The 25,826-nt window shown below is 32.0% G+C and overlaps 1 protein-coding gene across 2 annotated transcripts in view; it reads right to left on the reverse strand.

Annotated features, from left to right (window-relative positions):
• LOC114335851 (ADP-ribosylation factor 1) overlaps nt 1-25,826 on the reverse strand; it is a 63,648-nt gene that overhangs the window by 35,829 nt on the left and 1,993 nt on the right. For both annotated transcript variants that reach the window (XM_028286142.2, XM_050642942.1), the window contains exon 3: nt 3,491-3,600. In XM_028286142.2, the coding sequence (XP_028141943.1) occupies nt 3,491-3,600 (110 nt within the window). The remainder of the gene's footprint in view (nt 1-3,490; nt 3,601-25,826) is intronic.

Below are 25,826 nucleotides of genomic sequence, written 5' to 3' on the forward strand. Positions count from 1 at the left end.
ACTTTTTGTTTATTCTAAGGGACTTTCGGCACTCGGTAATAATGTAATCTTTTATTCTGCGTTTAAATTTTTCAAAAATATTTATTATTTTTCTCAGGATTAAAAAAATTAATGCATTTAAAAAGCATTGGTCCGAAATTTTGCGCCTACGCTAGTAATCTCTTTTATGCGATTTTGTTGAAATCAACAGTAGGTATTAGTGTTCGTAGTGTTCATATAAATAATGAATCTGTATCTTCTGCTTTTCTTAAAATTGTCTGTGTTTAACCCCGTCCAGGCGCGAATATTTTTCGACCACGGCATTTGTCGTCTACCAGGGTCTCTTTTCCTTCGATTTTACCCTTCATAATTAGCTGCTGCAACAACAACGTACTTATCATTTCTAAGTATGTTCTCCTTCTTCTCGCTGTCTTTCTCCTTTTATTGAAGGTCAAAAGTTCTCTAGTCCTTCCCCATTCCGTGTAACACCATTTCATTCGTAATATGATCGGTCCATGGTATTTTCAAAATTCTCCTAAAAAGCCACATCTCAAAAGTTCCCAGATTTTTCATTAAGTCAACATTAACAATCCAATGTTTTGCTGAAGATGGGGAAGGAATGCGAAGTCATAAAAACCATACAAACGAGAAAAGTGGAATATCTAGGCCACATAATGAGAGGGGAAAAGTACTCCCCGCTAAAGCTCATAATCCAAAGAAAAATCTTGGGAAAGAAAAACGTGGGACGTAGGAGGATTTCCTGATTGCGAATTTTAAGGGAGTGGTACGGGTGCAGTTCAATACAATTGTTCAGAGCTGCAGCCGACAAAGTTAAGGTTGCTGTGATGGTAGCCAACCTCCGATAGAAGTTGGTACTGCAAGAAGAAGAAGAACAATCCAATAAAGAAGAATAGAGTGGACATAAAATTTTTATTATTATCCCGGTTTTTCATGGCGTTCTCCGCCTTCCGGTTTCCAGCTTCGTCGGTTGTTGAATTCGCCAGGGTGAAGGTTCCTATCCGACATTGCCTCCTGAATGCCGCCTAGTCAGGATTGTTTCGGCCTTCCTCTCTTCCTTCTTTCCCTTCGCGTCCATTTTAAAATTTGTTTTGGCAGCCTGTCATCGTCCATTTTTTCTACATGACCATACAAGATCAGTTGTCTCCTTTAAATTTCGTCTATGATGGTTGAGATGACATAACATTTTACCATCCGATATCAGATTTGCAGATTGAATCTTTGGTTACTCAGAAATTTCTTCATCTTTAAAAAGGCTGATCTTGATTACTCTATTCTTGATCGAATTTCTGAATTTCATTTTTTATCTGGATCCTGGTTATGGCTTAATATAAAGGACCATATTAAAAATTTTGTAATTTTACTGGGCATAAATTGTTCGCATGTACACCCAAGTAAGACAATTTATTATTACTATTATTTATTATTAACAGTCAAATGTACCTACTTGTCCATTTGTTTTAAAATGATATACTTATAGTATTTTTGTCAAAAAATTTCTTTGGCAGAAAAAAACTACCAAAAACATTAACTTGTGCGTAGCGTGCATACTGGGTATAATCCTCCGGCCCGGGAGACATTTTGAAAATTTCATTTTGGCCCGCGCTTAAAAGTATTTGCCCACCCCTGTTCTAAGAGATAGCCTGGGAAAATGGTTCATTCTCGTTGGCTTACCACTGCTTCCCGTATCTTTCGGTTATAAATATGTAGCAATCGGAAACCCCTCGGAAAATTTACAAATACTAAGCCATTTTATAATAAAAGTGTATGTGCCCATGTGGTTTTGCATTAAGACTCAACCATCATGACTTTGGTGCAAGACATCTATTAAAGACAATAAGACTCTGCGAGCAGACCTCTTCTTACTACCAGAATTAAAAGATTTAGTCTACAAAAATATTCAAGGAAAGGGATACTTTGGCAGTGCAGAGAATATTATTTTGATTATGCTATTTGGTGAACGCAAACTCATAAGACAACTGGGATTTTAAACAATTTTTAAAAGGATATAATTAAATTACAAAGATAAGCGATATTTCGTAGTAACAGAATTATTATTTACAGAATACTTTGAGATTATCGACTGTCAGAAAGTTTTATGAACAGAGCCTCGTGTAGCTATGAAGCTATCAAAAGACCAACTAAGGGAAGTTGTTGAAAATCTCGACACCAGTCTTTTGGCATATGTAACAGAGTACACTTGTCGCACACAAGCGGTTGAGAGGGCGCATTTTCGTTTACTTTTTGTGTTCAAACCAAAATCAGCTTTAGCACAATTTAATTTTTTTGTATGCAAAAGAAATCTACGATACAAAAAATACAGTTATTTTGAAAAATCCCTAGTTTTATATAGATCTGTGGTAGTGGGAAAAATTATTTATCGGCCAAAATACATACTATGATGGCAGTTACCTTATCAAATACGTTTTTTTGGCTCAGGAGACCATAATAAATTGAAAAAAAAAAAACGATTTTGACATTTATTAGATCTCATTCTTATACAGCTCTGTGGCAGTGGAAAAAAATAAAATTAATTATAAAACAAAACACTGTGAAGTAAGTTATCTTATCATACATCTTTTATGGGGTCAGGAAACTTAATTAAAAGAACAAAATAAAAATACATTACTCAACGGCCCACCCTAACCCTTAAGCTATTAACAATTTTCAGCTTGCTATTAATCGCTTTTTTTTCATATGCGGGATCCAGACCTATATGTCGTTACCAGTATTAAGCAAAAAAATTGGTTAAAAAATATTTAATAATTTATGAGATATTTAATTTGTTTATTAAATGTTATTTTCAATGATATTTTCAATTGCAAAAACGGGGTTGTTACCAAAAGAATATAAATCAGTACAAAATCTCTTTGCTTTTATGTTTTCGATAAATGTATTGATAAATTCAAATTTCAATTTAATTTGTTAAAAATTGTTTTTTTTTAATAACGTCACGGGGATTAAACATTTTGAAATGCTGTTCCGATAATCGGGTTTCTGGGAATTTTTCACTAATTAACAAATTACTTTGTCGTTTTTTCTTCTTTTTTTTTCCTTATAGTAAAAGGTATAATTTTGCTTATAGAGGGGGTTTCATTAAGAATGTCCTATCTTTATTTAGTAAGTTTTAGGTAAAATATTTATCCTTTAACTTTGCAGAAAAAAATCATAAAGGCCTTAATTGAAATGTAAATTATCCCAGCAGTTAAAAAAGTAAATATTGTGTAAAAATGCCTCCTTTTTAATTATTTAAACAATGAGCCCCTCATATGATTTGGATACTATTTTGAAAATATCTTTTGTATTCACCTAAACTTTAGATATAAAATTTATTCCAACCTGTACGGAATTACATTTTGATTTTTTTTTATTTTATTAGGCTATATATGATATGGTATCAAATGCAATGCTTTAAAAACCATTTCATATTTATTACATTTTCATAAATAAAAAAAAAAAATAGAAATCACAAAATAGAAATATTAAAACTTACTTGTGTGTTTTGGAAATAGTGTCTCCACAATGGCCTAATTTTATCTTGACCACCTACATCCCATACTGTAAAACTAATGTTCTTATATTCTACAGTCTCCACATTAAATCCTGCAACAAGATACGATATTAAATATTGGACAAATATTAAAATTAAAAATATCTATTACATGAAGCCACATTGTGGCTTCTTCAGATATTCAAGTAAAGCTATCCTAAAACTAAATAAAGAATATTCAATTTTTATGAAGTAGATGAACCCAAAAATACCCAATGATTGCATTTCTATGATAAATATTTAACCCTAGTTAATGTATTATTGACTTATGTGGTTGTTAGGGATAATACTTGTGTTTCTACAACAAAAACGTCATCATATATTTATGGATAAAGGGTCACATAGATATTACACACAGGATAGAGGAATAGAGGAACTACAGTTTAGCTACCTTCTGATAACATATTCATAAAAAAAAACAAATTGGAGAAATGTGACAAGTTATATGTATATCAAATCAAATTGATTAAATTTTGTAAAACACCAAAATATAATTACCCAACAACAATAGTTCCATAAAATACCCCAGAACAGTTTGCAATAAACAAATGAGAACATGATTGGCTTGTTTATTTAATATTTATAAATAGTCTTAAGCAGTTTTTGCATTATGTGAAAGTCAGCCGTCTTGTTGATAACAAACATGATTGAAGTTAATTAGAATATGTTGAAATGCGGGAATAATTTAATTTCTCAATAACTGAAAAAATTTGAGTGTGTTTAAATTTCCTTTGATAAAAAAGACCAATACTATGATATCCCAGTCACACTTTTTTCCCGAGGCCAATAACATACAACAGATGGATTATCTGCCTTGTGAATTGTGAATGAGGACTCATCTGTAAACAAAATAGTCTTAAAAATTAAAAATATTTATTATTTTCATTGCAGGGGGGGGGGGGGAGGTACAACGGCCTCCTTTATTTAGATGGACTTCATCATTAAGTTTTTTTATGTATTTTGACCTGCAGACCACAAATTTTTTGGGTAACAGTTGATCCGGATGTCGATAAGATTCTTATAAACAAAGAACTTGACGAATTACATAACAGCGATTTTTCACACAACTAAAAAATTTTTTGTATTTGTTGGGTCATCATCCTAAACAAAAAATGTTCTTACAAGTTTTTTAGTATGAAGCACAGTTTTCGAGACAAACGTTGTTGAAGTTTCAAAAAATCGAAAAATTATCAACAATAAATCACATTAACAAAGTATAACCTAATTAATAAAAGAAAATTGTAAAAAGTTGACTATAGTTAAGAATTGCCAAAGGTCATACTTACAATAGCATGCATGTGTGAGCCACCAAAAAGTTATGGGTAAAAATCCTTTAAATGTTATAAGATCTTAAATGATACTACATAATGTTAATAATAATAATAGATGTTGCAAATATTCCTGGATATTAAGTACCCAGGGCAACACATGACTCTAACCCACGTTGATGTAATTTGAGGGGATGAACCTTGCCTATTGAGAGTTGAATGTCAACTAAAGGTAAAGGAACTTTAGAAGTATGTCGAAGACAAACTGTCAATGCAACGTTATGAACTGTTGTATTGTTACTTCATCCAAAGAATTTAAAGTTGATGTTTATATTGAAAATAAAACATTATCAAATATTCATATATTGCGGTTAAAAATATTCGAACCTGAATGTAAAAAATTGTGAAATGCTTAGTCAACTTTTTACAACATTTTCTTTTATTAATTAGGTTATACTTATTATTTTAGGGCTTTTAACACTGATGATGCACTATTTGTTAATCAGAAACCATTTTGTTAATGTGATGTAACCCTTATTGGGGTCTTTTTAATAAACCTTTTACACAGGATCCAGTATTTTTTTTTGTGATTTATGGTATACAGCCAGCTACCGGAATTTTATTTTCCATGTGGATTTTTTAAATTTTATTTTATTCTTTGTACTATGGTGTATCCCACGAATATACGACTGTTTTGGATTATCGCGACGACGAATATTTTAGTGTGCAACATAAGAAGTACGAAAGTATTTTGCTCTAATAATTACTCCAATAAACAACAATATAATTTGCAATTTTCTTTCGTCCTTCATATTTTGCACAGTAAAATATTCGTTGTCGCAATAATCCAAGAGAGTCGTATATTCGTGGAATGGGGTATATTTCTGTAGTTGTGTAAACAGTTGTCATATTGAATTTTTACCGTCACACCTAGCTCCTTATGAAAAGAAATAAATGAGGCTTATTACTTTGAAGTGTATACATAATTGGATCGGAAACAATCAGCTTTATCGTTTGATGTAATGTTATGATGGGCAATCATGCACATTGTGGAGGGGGAGACTAGGGGAAAATATGATTGTGATCTTTGTCTATTAAGTGAAAACATGATGTTAGTATTGTAATACCAATAACCTTTTTCCAATAAATTTTTTTTATATATTTGTAAATAAAATGTGTGGATGTATCTGGATAATGCTATTATTGAAGAATAAGTTTTAATATCTCTATTTATTTAAGTTGAGATAACTTTTAACACCTTGGCTGCGTTATGGGACAAATAGACCTTGTATTACATTAATAGTTGGCTGAGTCGACTATGTTGTAACTCACAGTGTCAAATGGGACATCCGGGACATATGTATATGCCTTGTAACTCACTCAACGCAAGTTTATAAATATCTCTAAACATAGCCAAGGTGTTAAAAATTGGTAGTTTATACCTATAAACTGACTATTAGCTTCTGGTGCACTCTTCAGTATCTTCTGGAGGACCTCTTCATAATGCAATTTTTTTAGGTTCACCAGAGCGTGATCCAAACCATTTCCTGAAATCTTAAATCAGTTAAGCTTGCTGTCCATTTCCATTCTCGCAATAACGTCAATTAATTTCAAGATATTCCTTCTTTCTTTTAGATACCACTTTCTATTTGCTTTTTATCACACTGACTTTTCACCTTTTTTAATATCACACTGATTTCTCCGTAATTTAGATTTTCATAACAGAAGTTATTGATTTATTTACAGTTAGTCCTGTCGCCAGTGGGGGTACAACGGCCTCCTTAATTCAGATGGACTTACCCAAGTTTTTTTATGTATTTTGACCCGTAGAACACGAATTTTTTGGGTAACAGTCGATCCGGATGTCGATAAGATTGTTATAGAATAGAATAGAAATATGCTTTATTGTCACTGAAAATTAAACAAATTTTATGGACAAAGCTTAATTAAAGTCAGAAAAAATAAATAAATAATATCTAACAATAACACTAACAAATTCAATTTTCTGAAATTTGATAAATCGTCAATATAAAAAAAATATACATAAATACAAAATATAAGTTAATGAAGTAAAGAAAAAAAAAACAAAATCGATATTTTGCAACAATTTATAGAAATTGCAAAGTGAACATACAACAAAGTAAACTATTTATAGACATAGGAACTAATAAGTTTAAAAATAGTTGAAAGACTGATAAGTTTGTACACACTTGAATGAATAAGGGAAAATGAAAATGTAGTATGTCAAAGTGTGTAAATAATTTATTTCCTTAGCTGAGCGCTTTCGACATAAACGTCATCATCGGAGCTAATGCTAAAATAAAAAAAGAGATCTTGTAAGAAAAAGAAGTACAAAACTCTTTTTTTACTTACGTCAAATACTAAAAAAGTACCGCTACATAGAGGTGTAAACAAGTGCGTCTTAGGAATGTAAATTTGATTTTTAAATTGTGAATGCTAACTTAGTCCTCCGTACAACAGCAAACAGCAAAAAAACAGAAAGAAACGGCCACATACACGTTGCACAAAAACATATAAACTTTTTTCATCGATATCACCCGTCCATCCTTGGCCTAGTAACAACAGCTGACTGTCAGTTGTTGTTACTAGGCCAAGGATGGACGGGTGATATCGACACCCGTACCATGAAAAAAGTTTATATGTTTTTGTGCAACGTGTATGTGGCCGTTTCTTTCTGTTTTTTTGCTGTTTGCTGTTGTACGGAGGACTAAGTTAGCATTCACAATTTAAAAATCAAATTTACATTCCTAAGATGCACTTGTTTACACCTCTATGTAGCGGTACTTTTTTAGTATTTGACGTAAGTAAAAAAAGAGTTTTGTACTTCTTTTTCTTACAAGATCTCTTTTTTTATTTTAGCATTAGCTCCGATGATGACGTTTATGTCGAAAGCGCTCAGCTAAGGAAATAAATTATTTACACACTTTGACATACTACATTTTCATTTTCCCTTAATAAGTTTAAGCTGCTGCATGTGACACCCAAATATAGATAAGTTTGGTTACTTGTACATTACTGTAATTTCTTGGTTAGTCATTAAGAAACTCTTCTACTGAATAATATGGTCTTTTAGATAGATGAGCTTTTGTCATTTTACGGAACTTGGGGAAAGATGTTGCAGATTTGAGTTGTAAAGGAAGATGGTTGTATAGTTTTTTTGCGGAATATAATATAGATTTCTTTACTAACTCAGAGGACGGGGTCGGTAAATAGACATCAAAATTTGAATTTCTGGTGGAGTAGTCATGATGAGGCCTTGCTGGAAAGACATGCATGTGTTTACGAATTAAGCAAACAGTTTCTAAAATATATAAAGATGTAAGGGTTAAAATGCCGTGATCTTTGAAGTAACTTCTGCAATGTGTTGTTCTTCTAAGGCCAAACAGATACCTTATTGCTCTTTTTTGTAATTTAAAAATAACATCTAATTGGGCAGCTGTACTAGAACCCCAAAATGGAAGACTATATCGAAGATGAGACTCGAACAAGGAAAAATATGTTAGTTTAGAAGATGCTAAATTGAGTTCTTTCGAAACAGATCTTATAGCATAGCAGGCTGAGGCGAGTTTCTTACTTAACAAATCGATATGAAGGGACCATTTGAGGTTTGAGGAAATTTTACAGAATCAACGGTAGAGATCTGGGTGTTATTAACAAGCAGGGGTTGAAGAGCACTTTTATAGGATAATGCTACTGTCTTATCCACGTTAAAAGAGAGTAAATTAGAGTCAGACCAGGTTTTTATCGTAAGCAAATCAGAAGTTATAGTTGCATGAAGAGATGCAATAGTTGAGTTGCTCCAAGTGATACTGGTATCATCAGCAAAAAGAAAAATTTTTCCATCGATTTTTAAGTTAGTGATGTCATTTATAAAGATAAGGAACAGTAGAGGACCCAATACTGAACCTTGTGGTACTCCACATACAATGTTTTTGAGACTAGACTCAGTATCATTTGCTCTAACTAGTTGTTTCCTATTATTCAAGTAAGATTGGAACCAATTCAAAGAAATACCTCGAATCCCATAGAAATTTAGTTTTTTAATCAAAATGTCGTGATTTACACAATCACAAGCTTTGGCATAGTCACAGAAAACAGTGGCAGTATAAAGATTATTGTTTAGTGCTTGGTAAACCTCATGAAGCACAGAAAACAAGGCATCAGTGGTACATTTATTAGTTAAAAAGCCGAACTGATTTTGGGATAAGATGTTGTTATCAATGAGAAAGGACATAAGACGGGTTTTTATGAGTCTCTCAATAATTTTTGAAAGTACCGGTAGTAAGGCAATAGGTCTATAGTTGCAAGCATTAGATTTTTCACCACCCTTATGAAGGGGAATAATAATGGCTATCTTTAGGCACTCTGGGAATTTGCCTCTTTCAAAGGAATCATTAATTAGTGAGACGAGGATTTCCAACACATTTTCTGTGAGATTTGAGAAGATTTTTATGGATAGTCCATCAGTACTACAGGATGATTTGCTTTTGATACTATTGATAGTTTGGATCAATTCAGATGTATCGATTGGTCTTAAAAATAATGAATTCGAGAACACTCCTGAATTGGGGAGATAGGAAATGGGATCTTTTTGTGGCAAAATAGTAGAAGTTATATTTTTACTCACATTAACGAAATATTCGTTTAGATTTTCCGGGTTTGGAAGGGCAAATGTTTGAACTGCCTGAGTTCTATTTCGAAGATCGTTTATTATGGACCAAGTTTCTTTTGCAACACTTTTAGAGCTTTCCATACGATTTTGATAGTAGGCTTTTTTAGCTGATTTGATGAGTTTTAGATAGGTTACCCTGTACTTGGTGATATACTGAGTGACAGAGACGTTGGTAGCAAATTTCTTGATATACAATAGTGAGCGCATATTTTTGGCTGATATGCGGATACCTTTGGTAGACCAGGGTTTGTGATGTTTTGGCTTAATTGAAATTAAAGGAAAACCCATTCAATTTTTAAAGGAAATGCCTTATTGAAGATAGAGACAATCTTTTCTATAAAATCGTTGAAATTATAGTCCACGTCCGCAGAAGGAAAATGCCACTCAGAAGTTAAGCATAAATTTTGAAATTTATGAAAATTCCGAGCGGAAAAAATCCTACCTAAAGGTCGGGTTTTCGAGGAGGGTTTGCTGAAGATGTTAAACTTCGTAAATACTGCTTCATGATCTGATAATCCCGCATTAATAATTGTAGAGCTGACATCAAGGGGTGAGAAATCTGAGACAATATGTCAATTATGGTAGATAAAGTTTTTGTAATCCTTGTAGGAGAATTAACATGCATTGAGAGACCATATGATTCAAATATGTTGACCAAGGACATTTGGGTAGCACAAGCAGCATCATAATTAATGTTGAAGTCCCTGCATAGAATTTTTCTGCTTCTATGAGGCAAGTCATCTAACAAATTTAGCAGGTTCTGAAAAAATAGTTCCACAGGAGAGTCAGGTGATCTATAGATGCAAATAATGTAAAGATTAAGATTTTTATTATAAACTAGGGAAAACTCAAAGAATGCTTCATTTAACAGAAAGTCATATTTTGTTATCAGAGAAAAATCATTATTTCTAGAAAGAATTAGGGTGCCTCCATGAGCTGAACTTGGACGATCATACCTAGCAATTGTGGTATATTTTTCTACAAAAAAAGGCTCGTTGACTTCAAGCCAGTGCTCTGTAACCGCAACTATAGGGGGAAATCCTAATTCCTCCAGAAACAAAAATAATTCGTCAGTTTTATTTCTTATAGAACGAATATTAATCAGAACCATACTAAAGTTGTCATCACTAAAATTATTCGAGGTTTCTAGTTCCTCAGAACGTATATTTGTGTTTTGAACTTCATTTTTGTTTTTACTTGGAATGGTAATTGGATTTTCCAAGCTAACTGGGCTTCTGATGTGCTTCGGTTTCATATTTGCCTCAGATGAAGTTGTTGGTTCGGAGCATGAGGATTCTGTAGACCATTTAATGTTTACACCAGGTGGCCAAATTTCCTTATTAAATAATAAGTCAATAGATGTTTTAGACTTAATACCTATTTTGAATGAGGACCCAGTTGTTGTGTTGGCATCTTTAAGAACGGCATAACATCTTATATATTCCTTGATACCTAGCTTCTATTTAATGTAGTAAACTACTTGAATAGGAGTGTAAATTGGGGTTAGTTGCTAATAACGACAAAGTGGCATTTATCTTCTGCACTTTTTGATTTTGTGACTGGACTAGCTTCGAAATGTTGAGTGTCTTCGGTTTGAGTACTTGAAGTGGCATACACAATGTCTCTCTTCGATACATCTTTCTTCGTTGGTATAGCAGGTAGTTTATTTGAAAGATTACTCATTTGATTAGATATTTCACTTACGTTTGAAGAGAGCCTATCTAGTCCCAATTTTATCTCAGATGAATTTGAATCTTGGACCTGCACCTTAATCGTGTCATTGGAACAGCCGAAAAAAACTGACGATATATTGAAGATATCTTGTTCCATCTGCCTTATCGATTTTAAAAGATATTCAGGATTTAGCAGGTTATTTAATTTATGTACCTCGTCAATTTTTTCGTAATATAGTCTAATTTGCCGTCATTTTTGGTTAATAAATCATATTTCTCGATGAAAATTGGCAACTTATCAGTGAGTTTTTTTGCAACTTGAATTAAGGCGTCAAAATTCTCTTGTGGTATTTGATTTTTTGATAGATTGTTAATTTTTTCATTTAGATATCTGAGACTAGGCGAATCACATAAAGTACAGAAAAATCTTAAATGAGAATTTTTTGGGTCCAGTAGAGTTTTTGCCGTTGTTTTATTGAGACCAGAACATTTGATGCAAAAATACCGTTTACAATCTCCATGGCAACGTATCTGATATTTTTCGTTTTCAGAAAATTCAGCTAAGCAAATTTCACAGTTTTTGGACATCATGGTGGCAAGGTTAAATATTATACAAATATTTAACTAGGTCGTTTAAACTTGGTGATGTGATGATATTAATAAAAAAATAAAACACAGCTAGTATTCACAACACATCAAATCAAAACAAATAACAAAACATGTAAACACAAGAAACAAAACATACAACTGTACCCTTCCAGTGCTGGTAAAGGACTGAAACGACTGGTTATAAACAAAGAACTTGAGGAATCACATAACAGCGATTTTTCGCAAAACAAAACATTTTTTGTATTTTTTGGGTCATTCTAAGCAAAAAATGTGTTTACAAGTTTTTTCGTAGGATGCATAGTTTTTGACATAAACGCGGTTGAACTTTCAAAAAATCGAAAAAAAAACAATTTTTGAACCCGAATAACTTTTGATTGAAAAATAAAATAGCAATGCTGCTTACCGAATTTGAAAGTTCAAGCCAAATTCTATCAGTTTTGATTACTTTCATTGCTAAAAATTAATTTTTTTATTGTTAAACAAAGCTATAAACACATAGTGATTGAATGATGTTTTCAATGCATTTCTCATTTGAAATCCAACAAGTAGGCGCGCATACATACAATTTCTACATAGATTACGTACATTAAAACGCATGCATTGGGCACGGGAAACACTATGTGTTTATGGCTTTGTTTAACAAATAAAAACTTAATTTTTAGCAATGCAAATAATCAAAACCGATAGAATTTGACTTGAACTTTCAAATGCAGCAAGCAGAATTGCTATTTTATTTTTTAATCAAAAGTTATTCGGGTTCAAAAATTGTACTTTTTTGATTTTTTGAAAGTTCAACCACATGTATCTCGAAAACTATGCATCCTACAAAAAAACTTATAAGACCATTTTTAGCTGAGAATCGCCCAAATAATACAAAAAAATGTTTTGTTTTGCGAAAAATCGCTGTTATGTAATTCCTCAAGTTCTTTGTTTATAACAATCTTATTGACATCCGGATCAACTGTTACCCAAAAAATTCGTGTTCTACGGGCCAAAATACAAAAAAAAACTTGGGTAAGTCCATCTGAATTAAGGAGGGCGTTGTACCCCCCCTGGCGACAGGACTAAGTTTCTTGTTATTTAAGTTTTAAAGTTATACATTTTTGTGATACATCTTTCATAATATTTTAGATTAACTAGATCTCATTTTACACATTGACAAATAAAAAAAGAAATTTTGAAAATGGGATTATTTTCTTCATTTTAAAAATCCCTGTGGAGTTCTGACATTAGAAATCTTGAATGACATCACATGATTCTTGTAGGAAAACACTGAAGCAAACACTGATTAATCTCATGCGAGTGTATGATTTTTTCACAACTTTGTGTAGCTTCGTGACGATTTCTGGTCTGTACAAAAATTAAGGGCTGAGAAAAACCTAGATATCTAATTTTTAGACACATCACTCCTCATAGAAAACATTTTATCCTTATTAGAAAGTTAATGTTTACCGTAGTCACAGTAACGAAGTAAAAATCACAATTTTCACACAGTATCACAGTTAGGGAGCGTTCAAGTATTACGTAACGCGATTTTGCCCCCCTCCCTCCTCGTAACGCACTCTAATGGGCATTTAACTATTGCGTAACGCAATTTTTGAAGATTTTTGACCCCCCCCCCTGCGTTACGTATTACTTGAACGGTCCCTTATTTGATGGAAAAGTTTTAACGAACTAAAAGATAAACTCTATAAGTGTAAATAAAGTTATAATGTAGGATAGTTCACTAGTACAAAAGAAAGCTAGGGCTCAATGCACATTTGTGTGATTTCAAGCTGCACGCGATCGCTGGCAGTTCAGCAGTACATGAGTTGAATTTAATCACTGCACACTCGACCTGACCCACGGCATGCAGGCGAGTGTGTAGCGAATAACATCAACTTATGTACTGTTGAACTGCCAGCAATCGTCCGCAGTGGGCACACAGCTTGAAAACATGTAAACGGGAAACAGTTTTACAAGACATATATCTATAATAGGAATTAATAATGGTACTAGTATTAAAATTGGTAATGGTACTCCAGAAAACAGTTTAAAGTTTAATTAGTAAGAAGCTGACCTTTACAGGGATAAAGGAAACCTAATTAGGATTCTTCTTCTTTGAATGCTATCACCATTAACCCTTTGAATGCTGACAACACCTAAAGACGTCATACCATTAGTACTGTCAGGTGCAGATGACGGCTTGAGGTGTTATAAGCCAACTGGGGCCTGGTATTCCAAATCTATTTGCAGATTATTTTAAAACTGTTTACTCAACAAAAGTTAGTCAGGCGGTTGAATCTTTATCCTTTAATGATATCAGCATAAATGATCTTCAAATCAGTATTTCAACAATTTATGAAGAGATTTGTAATCTAAAAACCAACAAGAGTCCAGGGCCAGATAATACCTCCCATTATTCTAAAAGCATGTAGTTTCGTACTTTCTCGTCCTCTCTATATAATATTTAACTCTTCTTTAAAGTCTGGTTATTTTCCTGTTTTGGAAGACTAGCTTCTTGACCCCCATATACAAATCAGGGAATAAAGCTGATTTGTGCAATTATAGGCCAGTTTGCAATTTAAATGTAATTCCAAAACTATTTGAAAAAATAGTAACAAAACATCTTACATCAGTGTTATCATCAACAATACCCCAGCGGTATGGATTTCTAAATGGAAGGTCTACTGAGCTTAATTTCCTAGTTTACAGTGAGTTTCTGTCAAGTGTCTTGGATGGTGGTGGTGAGGTACACAGTATATACACTGACTTTTCTAAGGCATTTGACAGGGTAAATCATACAATTTTATTGGATAAGCTGAGGACAGCAGGTTTGGGTAATGGTTTGTTGAGCTGGATCAGTAGCTGTTGGTCTGATAGATCTCAAATAGTAAAGGTCAAAAGCTTTAAATCTAAGGAGATAAAAGTACCTTCTGGTGTGCCTCAAGTGTCTCATTTGGAACCTTTGTTATTTAACATCTTTATAAATGACATCCAGAGTTGCTTTCAATATTCCGAATTTCTATGTTTTGCTGATGACCTAAAATGCTTCAAGGCTGTCTCTTCTACCACCGATTGTACCAACTTGCAGTCAGATTTGTCCAGACTTGTGGACTGGTGTGAAAGAAATTGCATGGATTTAAACCCAACCAAATGCCTCACTATGTATTTCTCTAAGAGGCGTATCCCCTTGGCTTTTTCCTATGCAATTGAAGACCACACGGAAGAAAGGCGAAATGTCACTGAGGTTAATTCGAGAAAATTGAATTTGAAATTGAAACTATTCGCCTTTCTTCCCTGTACGAAGAATTTTATAACGTGTTTTATGAGGATTCGTCTTTTTCCCATGTGTGAATGACTCACATAAAACTACTACTAAAAACCTACATATTGCTGCTCTGAACCAAAAATAATAAAAAATTGACATTTCGCCTTTCTTCCGTGTGGTCTTCAATTTCTAACACCATCTTGATCAATATGTCAGCTACTAAGGATCTTGGAGTCTTATTTGACAATGCTCTATCCTTCAGATTTCATATCGCAGAGATTGTTTCTAGAGCCCCTAAAATGGTTGGCTTTGTCAAGAGATGTACAAGAGATTTAACAAATCTCTTAGCAATCCGCCTATTGTATTGTTCATTGGTCAGACCCCTATTGGAGTATGCTTCTTCAGTCTGGAATCCCCTTAATATATATCATGCCATGTACACAAATTAGAACAAGTACAAAGAAGATTTTTGCGGTATTTGGCCTTTAAGGCTAGTGTGGATCCTCCTGACAACTACCATTACAACTATGATTTACTTCACACGAGATTTTCTCTCCCTCCTCTTCAGATTCGCAGGCAATGTAGGGACTTATAGAATCTTTACAAAATTTTTAATGGTATTGCTGATTGCCCAGATCTACTGTACTGTATTGGTTTGGCAGTACCATCAAGGAATACTCGATTTCACCTCATGTTTCAACAACCTTTATCTAGAACTAATGTAAGGTTTAATAGTTTTAAAATATAAAGGAAAAGATTCCTCTTTGGCTGTATACCATAATAAAAAACTTACTAAGGAAGTAAAACCTCACTTGTAGGTAAATGGTATATAAATTTATTAAAATTTTTTATCTAAAATGATCCAAATTGGATTGAAGTGGGTACATCTATGGTACAAAAATCACACAAACGTTTTCGGACCAATCAGTTTATCATCAGGTAGAAAACCTAAAATAAGCAAACCACTGTATTAAAAGAGGCCAAGATGAAATTTTTGACTGTTTGAAAGTTAGGAAAATTAAAACATGTGGTTACTTACTTTAGATCCAAAGTAGTTGGAACTAGCTACATAGTTAGGTCAAAAGACCTTAAATTACAATAATCAGGCCACTTCGGCTACAACAATGTCGACAATAAGTCGATGTTTAAAGAATTTATAAATGTAGTGGTACTATAATGTGGTCTTCATCTTGGCTTCAAACTGACAGACTGAAATATGACATTGAACAAATATTGACAAGACCTTCTATACTTCAACTATTTTTAATTGAAGGTGTTTCATTGGCAACATCGCACTTAAAATGAGTCACCAATAGTTCACTTGTCAGCTTTGCAGTGGCGTACCAAAATAATATTTTAATTATTTATTATTTATATAAACAGGTAGGTAAGTAATTACGTAAAAGTTAAATCTAAGATCTATGTAATTATTAAATTATCATGTATGTTTTGACAGGTATTTTCTAGTTTTCTAACAAAATAAAGTAAATATTCTTCTGAATCTATTTCTTTGTGGCATCTTATGCAATTACATACAGTATGATGCATGTTTGGAATAAATTCGTTATTTCGTAAGCCACCGACTTTAAAGAAAAGTCCTGAAACAGGTCGATTTTTACTTTTAAATTATGATTTTTGAGACATATATCGTACTAGTGACGTCATCCATTTGGGTGTGATGACATGATCGATCATTTTTTTAAATGACAATAGGAGTCGTGTGATAGTTACTTGAAAGGTTATTCAATTCTCTATTCAGCAATATAAACATTAACATAATTATTTATACAGGGTGTTCAAGAAATTTTTTTTTGAATTAAATTGGCTCAAAAAAGAATGCATGAAATTTATTTATTTTAAAATACATTCTAATGCTGTTAGAAGACAAAAAAAAAATGGTTTTTGATAAATAAACATTGCTTTTCGCTTAATTTTAATGTTCGAGCTGCCACCCATCTGCCCCTTGACAGTTTAAACATTATTTAATTTAAGCGAAAAACAATGCTTACTTGTGAAATAAACAACATTTGTTCTATTTTCTGAAAGCATTAGAATGTTTTTTGAATTAAATAAATTACACACATTCTTCTTTTTGCGTCGATTAATTTATTAAAAATAATTTTTCTTAGACACACTGTATGAGTAATTATATCAATGTTTATATTACTGAATAGATAATTGAATAAATAACCCTTCAAATGAGCTAGTACACAACTCCCATTCTCATTTAAAAAATTCGCCGATTACATCATCACGCTCAAATGGATGACGTCATTAGTATGATATAATTCATAATTCAAAAATAAAAGTCGGCCTGTCTCAGGATTTATCCTGAATGTCGCTGGTTTACGAAAGAACGAATTTATTCCAATCATTTGCACCATACTGTATCCAATATTAGTTATATTAATGATTATACACTATTTTACTTGGAAAATAAGCCACAATATAAGTTGAAAAAACAATTCATTTGACGTTTCGACTTCCACTTCTGAAAGTGATACGTACCTATTAATATTTTGTATTTTGTATTTTGTATGTGTTATAACGATTTCCGAATTGGAAGTCAAAACGTCAAATAAATTGAATTTTAAAGTGCGGCTTATTTTCGAAGTAAAATAGTAAATATACTAAAATTTTATTAACAGAGAGTACCTATCTATACAGTATTTCAAGGTCAGTTTTCACTTCAAATTATCATTATGATGTGTGTTTATAATAAGTATTGAGGATACCTTGATCTTTGGGAACCGCGTGAATATTATTTTGCAGATATTAAAACGTGAAAGAATAATGGCAAATGGCACCAACAAAAAGCAATGTTTGGTTTCATTTTAATTAACTAAGAACAAACTCGCTGCAATTTTTGCTCCAAAGTTTTAAAAAGATCAGAAAATACCGGGTGTCCACTTATATTTTCCCCCATTTTAACTACCTATAACTTCTAAACGGCTCAAGATAGAAATATGCGGTTTTCGCTGAAATGTATTATTTTAGTAAAGTTTTGTCTGAATGGATTGAATTGTTTATATCGCTTTCAAGTACGAAAACAAAAATGGCGGATTTTTGAAAAAAACGTTAACTTTTTTTTAATGGAAGACCCAGTATATTTTTTTGTAATTGAAAGAAAGGTCATTTACCTATCCAGCGATATAAAGTTTTTTAAAATCGGTTGTCAAATCACTGAGTAATTAATTTTTAAAATGAGAGGTGCAACATGGATATCACATACCTAAATAACATAACTAAGCAAATTGATATTATGTTATGCGATTTCCACATTGCATCTCTCATTTTAAAAATTAATTGCTCAGTCATTTGACAACCGATCTTAAAATTTTTTATATCGCTGGATAGGTAAATGACGGTTTTTTCAAGTTTTAGGTAAATGACCATTTTTTATATCGCTTTTAAATAAAAAATCGCGGATTTTTGAAAAAAAAACTTTATTGATTATTTTTAGTTAAACACTCAGTATATTTTTTTGTAACTTGAAAAAATAGTCATTTTCCTATCCAGAGATATAAAATTTTTTAAAATCGGTTGTCAAATGTGGAAATCACATAACATAATATCAATTTGCTTAGTATGGTATTTAGGTATGTGATATCCACGTTGCACCTCTCATTTTAAAAATTAATTACTCAGTGATTTGACAACCGATTTTGAAAGACTTTATATCGCTGGATAGGTGAATGACCTTTCTTTCAATATACAAAAAAATATACTGGGTGTTCCATTTAAAGAAAGGCAACAACGTTTTTTTCAATAATCCGCCATTTTTGTTTTCGTATTTGAAAGCGATATAAAAAATTCAATCCATTCAGACAAAACTTTTACTAAAATAAAACATTTCAGCGAAAACCGCATATTTTTATCTTGAGCCGTTTAGAAGTTATAGGCAGTTAAAATGGGGGAAAATATAAGTGGACAGCCGGTATTTCCATCTTATACACGCCTATTAAAAATAAAAACATGGTGGAGTTTTTTTTAATCAAGTAAACGAAAGAAAAAATGAGAATATGAACAGGAGTGAAGACAATGAATCGAAGATTAAGATTTACTAAATAAATCTACTTTAAAATGTACATACATATAATATATTATGTCTGAATTGTCAATATTAATGAGTGAGATAAAATTAAATTATTAGAGAAGTGTTTTTTATTAAGCATCAAAAACAAAATTTGATTAAATTATTAAAGTTTTGTATTTTGATAGTGATTTCCAAGTTGCAATTGAAACGTCAAATACGTTTAATTTAAAACTTAAATTGTGGCTTGATCCCATGTCACAAGAAAAAAACACCCCACGTCTACGTCCATGCAGATAAGGACACCTGTTGACGAGTAAAATATTTCTTGGATTCTCACCCTTCCTTGGACGTAAATATATAGACCAGCGAAGTATTGATAAGGTTACCAATGATTCACAGTGTTCAGGAATTTGTTCAACCTTTACAACAAATACAACTGCAAATGATGTTTGCAGATGATTTGAAATTATTTAAATCCGTAGATTCAAATGTTGATGTAACATTAATTCAAGAAGATTTAGACCGGTTGAGTATTTGGTGTGAGAATAATATTTTGCATTTAAATGTTGCTAAATGCTGTTATATAAGCTTTTATAGAGGTAATAAAAAATATGATACTTCTTACACAATTAATGAAAATGAATTGTCTTATGTTAAAACAATAAAAGACTAAGGGCCGGTTGTTCGAACGCTAATCAACAATGATCATTATCAAATATTTAATTACTGTCACCAAAACTGTCAATGTCAACTTTATTTAGGTTACTGAAAACATAATTAATTACAATTATGAGATTTATTATCAATTATGTTAATAATTATTGTTATATTAATTGATTCTAGTCTCAGAATTGTAATCAATTATGTTTTTAAAGTTGACATTAACAGTTGGTGACAATAATTAATTATTTGATAATGATCATTGTTGATTAGTCTTCGAACAACCGGCCCTTAGGCGTCACATTTGATGAGCAGTTGCGTTTTGTGCAACATATAAATAGTGTAACAGTAAATGCATCAAAATCTTTGGGCTTTATCATTCGCAACTGTCTGAGACTATCTGTAGGGGCTTTAAGAACGGTATATTATGCTTTGGTTGTATCTAAAGTGGAATATGCATCTATTGTATGGTCTCCACAATACCAAGCTCATTCTACTACGTTGGAGAGATTGCAGAATAAATTTTTGAGATATTGTGCATACAAATTAAACATACGCATTACTAATCATGATTATACCTATATTTTAAAAACACTCAATATGAATTTATTAAAAACTCGACGAGATAACTCTGATTTGGTATTTGTGTTTAAATTAATAAATGGTTTAATTTGTTGTTCTGAACTTCTCCAATCTATTAATTTATATGTTCCCTCCAGAAGTCTCAGACATGTTGATTTGTTTTATATACCTTTTCATCGGACAAACTATGGTATGCATTCGCCCATTGAGCGAACACTAAAAATTATAAACGAGAATAACTTGGAAATGTTTGGTGTCTCCTTGGCTGGTTTTAAGAATCGGATTAAAAGAGCTTGACAGGTACTTTTTGTTTATTTGAACTGATTTGTGTAATAGATGTAATATGTGTAATCGATAACTATTAATATTTCGTTTTTGTTTAATAAGTATGTAATTAAGATTTATTTTACTCTAGTTTAGTAGATATTACAGAGATTGATTTTATACTGTATGTGTTGTAATGGGGGTAATCCCGTAAATAAATAAATAAATAAATAAATTTTCAATTTATCATTGTCATCATCTATATTTCCACATTATTGGAAAAATAGTTTTCTTACACCTATCTATAAATCTGGCAATCGCGAGTGTGTAAATAATTATAGAGGTATAACTATTCAATCAGCAATACCAAAACTTCTAGATAAAATGGTATCGATAAATCTTACCTGGGCTTGCCGAAACATAATTATTGATGAGCAACATGGTTTTTCTAATGGAAAGTCAACTGTAAATCTTGTCAACTACCAACAATACTTGTTGGGTGGATTTGAGAATAAGATTCAGGTCGACAGCATTTATACTGATTTCTCAAAGGCATTTGATAGGGTTAATCATAATCTGTTGGTTCATAAACTTCATGAGTCTGGCTTTGGTGAATCCATTGTCAATTGGATTAAAAGCTTTTTGATGGGACGTACACAACAAGTTCGTATCAACAATTATGTTTCTAAAGAATTCCATTGTTGTTCTGGTGTCCCACAAGGGTCTCATTGTGGTCCCTTGCTCTTTAACTTGTTCATTAACGATATTGGTAAGGCTATCAAAAACTCACACTTTCTACTATTTGCTGATGATCTTAAGTTATTTCGTTACATACATGATATATCAGATAGAGATCTTCTGCAAGATGATGTTAATAATATATGTTTATGGTCGAAACAAAATGGTTTAAGCCTAAATCCGACTAAATGTTCTTGTATTTCATTTGGTCGTATAAATAATCTAACAGCTAATAGATATGTTCTTAATGATATACTCTTGGATTCAGTTACCGAGATTAAAGATTTGGGTGTATTATTGGATTGTGCATTGACATTTAGAAGCCATTATCTTAAAATTAAGGAAACAGGATTTCGCAATCTTGGTTTTATTTATCGCAACAGTCATGATCTCTCACCTACTGTATTCAAATTACTGTACTGCTCTCTAGTGCGCTCAGGACTTGAATACTGCTCTGTTGTTTGGTCTCCATTTCATCAAGTTTACATTGATGGATTGGAGAGCGTTCAACGGAAGTTTATAAGATCCTTAGCTTATAAAGCACAGACTAATATAAGAAATACTGAAAATTTCGTCATAGATTATTCAGGAATAATGTCTCAATTTAATATTGCTATGCTGATGAACCGCAGGTTGAGAGCTGATATGTTGTTTCTATTCAAAATTCTAAACAATGCTATCAACTGTCCGTCATTGTTGGATAATGTGTACTTAAACACAATACATAGAACTCGACACACTGCATTCTTTTATATTCCTTTTCATAGGACTGAGTATGCTCGTCATTTTCCCTTGTCGAGAATGCTCAGCTTATGCAATGAAATGCTACTTGATCCGTTCTGTCCAAGCATTAATGTCTTTAAAAGGCAGCTTCAGAGTTTATTGATTTAAATATGTGATATGTTTTATCTTCTGTTATTGAATTTACTGTCTTATTTTACAAATTTTGTTGTTTAATTGTCTTTTATTCGTTGATTTTTGATGTTTTTTGTATATGATTTTTACTTTTACTATTTTTTTTTGTACTCGTTTGTAAATGGTTCTACCGTTGAAATAAATAAATAAAAATAAAAATTTAGTCGCTCGTAAATATGACCCATAGACCGGAGGTATATTGTTACCGGGGCAAATTTTATGAAATCATCTTCCTTTTTCCCTTATGCACATTGGCAAGGCATACCCAATAAAAATACCCCCGGTATAAATTTAGTTTTAAAATTTAACATTGTTGCTGATAGTTCTCAGCTCAATTTGTAGATGAGTCGCCTTCAATTAAAAATGGTTGGACTGTAGGTAGCGAATTTTATGTGTATGCAGTTATTTTGCATTTCTAAAATACAAAATAACTGCATACACATAAAATTCCCTACCTAGAAGGTCTTGTCAATATTTGTTCAATGTCATATTTCAGTCTGTCAGTTTGAAGCCAAGATGAAGACCACATTATAGTACCACTACATTTATAAATTCTTTAAACATCGACTTATTGTCGACATTGTTGTAGCCGAAATGGCCTGATTATTGTAATTTTAAGGTCTTTTGACCTAACTATGTAGCTAGTTCCAACTACTTTGGATCTAAAGTAAGTAACCACATGTTTTAATTTTCCTAACTTTCAAACAGTCAAAAATTTCATCTTGGCCTCTTTTAATACAGTGGTTTGCTTATTTTAGGTTTTCTACCTGATAATGGACTGATTGGTCTGAAAATGTTTGTGTGATTTTTGTACCATAGATGTACCCACTTCAGTCCAATTTGGATCATTTTAGATAAAAATTTTTAATAAATTTATATACCATTTACCTACAAGTGAGGTTTTACTTCCTTAGTAAGTTTTTTAATAGTTTTAGTTCAAGGTCTGTAAGGACAGCCAATAACTTATCTCCAAACATTGATTTCAGTGTAAGTCAAAGATGCTTTATGTGCTTTATTAAGGATTTAATGCTTGGGGAAGAACACTAATTTATAAGTATATTTATAGGTAGCTATGTGATTTAGTGTTAAGTGTTCAAATATTTGTCAATTTATTATCTGTGATAATGCTATCATTGTCTGTAATGTTACCATTTTGTGATTTTAATTAAGTATGTTTACATATTTTTATAATTTATTTTGAGGTTTAATGTATATTTTAACACTTAAATTATTTTGTAATAATGGGTAAGGCCTGTAAATAAATAAATAAATAAATATAAGCAGATATGCACAACATTCGTTTAGAGGTTAGTATTCGTTTGACTTTGACTGAAATGAGTTGTCTTTCTATTGAGTACATAGATAAGTGTTTTTATAACATCATTGTAGATACATATTATGTATGAAGTAGTTCCAGAGCCATCTTGACCAAAACACTACCATGTAAATGCAGCGAAAAATCGAGTTAGTACCTAGGTCCAGTTAGGCACATTTCGTCAGCAATGAAAGGGTTAATGGAGGTTAGCTAATATATATTTTATATATTTTCAAAAAACCTTTTTACCACATAGCGGTGTAAGGCGGAGGTTAGCTAATACTCTGATAAAATTTCAGATATGTCTCATCCACTACAGCTTTATTTCCAATTCCACATCTTCCTTTTATTTGACTATTTATAATTATGTAATTCAGGTACATACAGTTTTAATGTCTCAGGAGTGTCCCAAGTATTGTTTTTTCTTGTTTTTATCATTGATAACTTATGTCTTACAGCATTAAGTAGAACACTATGTGGCAATACTTTTTTCTATAATTTGTTGAAAGTTGAAATCAATAGCAACAATGAAATTATAAAATGTATTTTAAACACAATCACATCTACATATGCATGTGAAACATGGGTGCTAAAAAATCAGAAATAGACCTTGTAGAAAGATGGGAGAGGAAAAAGAGCAATTTATGAGGTGTGAAAATGGATGGTCAATGGAGAAGGAAAAATATTTTGAAGAACTATATTATAAGGAACCAAAAATAATGACAATCAAAGCAAAGAGAATATATTTCTGTAGTACCTAGTATGGCAAAACTTGATATGTCTGATTTTTGCCAAAATGAGATTATTTGCTTGATATGTTATTTAGTAACATTTCTTCAAGTTGGTAGAGTTTGGTATGTCCATAGCCACGTCCTCACTGGTAAATTTTTACGTGCTTATTGAATTAGTGCTTCATCACAAGAATTTGTGTCCTATATTTAACTGATCAACCACCAAAAAGTTGTTTATTGTTTGTTGTACATGTCTGGCTCCGAAAAATAAGGCAATGGACAGGAAATAACAACATACAATCTCTGATAAATATTGCAAGAAACAGAGAGTTAACGAAACATATGATCGCTAACATCCATTAGTAGATTTGCATCTGAAGAAGAAGTGCATGTCAGCTCAGGTTATGAGGAGTGATTAAGGCAACATCCACACTGCAAACCGTATGCAACACAAATCCTTTGATCTTCGCTCAAAAACAAAAACCAATGGAGCGTGTGCGTTGTGTGTGTAGAATTTGTATCTGTTGTTCTTGTATCCTACTTATAACACATCCACAGCACGATTTACTTTGGTTTTTGCGTTAGAATAAGTGTATCGGTACCTATTAAACAGTGGTTACAGCTGGGAAAGCCTTAAGCCTTCCAGAAATTGTGCCAGCTGTAACTGCTGTTTAATAGGTAGGTGCCAATACACTTATTCTAAAGTGAAAACCAAAGTAACTCATTTTATACAAATTTTTTAGTTACGAAGTCCTTCCTTTCCGCCGTTGATTATAATAACTGTCTGTGGTACTTATTAGGTAGAGCAGAACTTGGTATGCAACTTGATTTCTTATGTTGAAATGTGAAATATGTCCATTTACTTTTTGTTTTTGGGTTGGCAAAACATGATATATTATGTATCCTGTATTTGTGTGTATTCTACAGAAAATCATCAAAAAAAAGTAGATACCTATTCATAAACAATTCTTGAATACCAGTTCATAAATTTTGTTACACTGGTAATGTAGAAGTTGAAAATCATATTGGCAACTCGCTTTGAAAATTTCACGAATTTAGAGAGTCTTTCAAGCTTTAAAAATGCTCTACTGAAAAATTAGGTTAGATGGACATATTAACTTTTGCCAAAACGCTACAGATTTGACACATTGATGGAATTGGAAAGGAACGAATACTGAAAAAGAAGAAAATGTAGCCCAAGAAAGAGATGGAAGGGCAGCACATCACTGCTGAAGTCAAAAAAGACGATTTTAGAGGAGAGGCATTTAAAAATTGTATGTATATGATTATGAGCATAACTCCGAATAAGTTGGTACTTTTTTGTTAGAAATATATCTAAATACAAACTGATAACTAGATAAATAGATAAATTTATTAAAGTGATAACTAGATAAATTTATAAAGTGTTTTTGTTAACCCCTATTACATTCGAGTCTTTTTTCCTCAGAAACATTTACTTCAACTTTGTTAAAATGCTGACCTAACTAAAAAAAGGGTGCTTATTTTAGAGAGAATTTTCACAAAAACTAATCGTTAGTATAAGAT

This window comes from Diabrotica virgifera, chromosome 2 (assembly GCF_917563875.1).
Source record: "Diabrotica virgifera virgifera chromosome 2, PGI_DIABVI_V3a".
NCBI classification, from domain to species: domain Eukaryota; kingdom Metazoa; phylum Arthropoda; class Insecta; order Coleoptera; family Chrysomelidae; genus Diabrotica; species Diabrotica virgifera.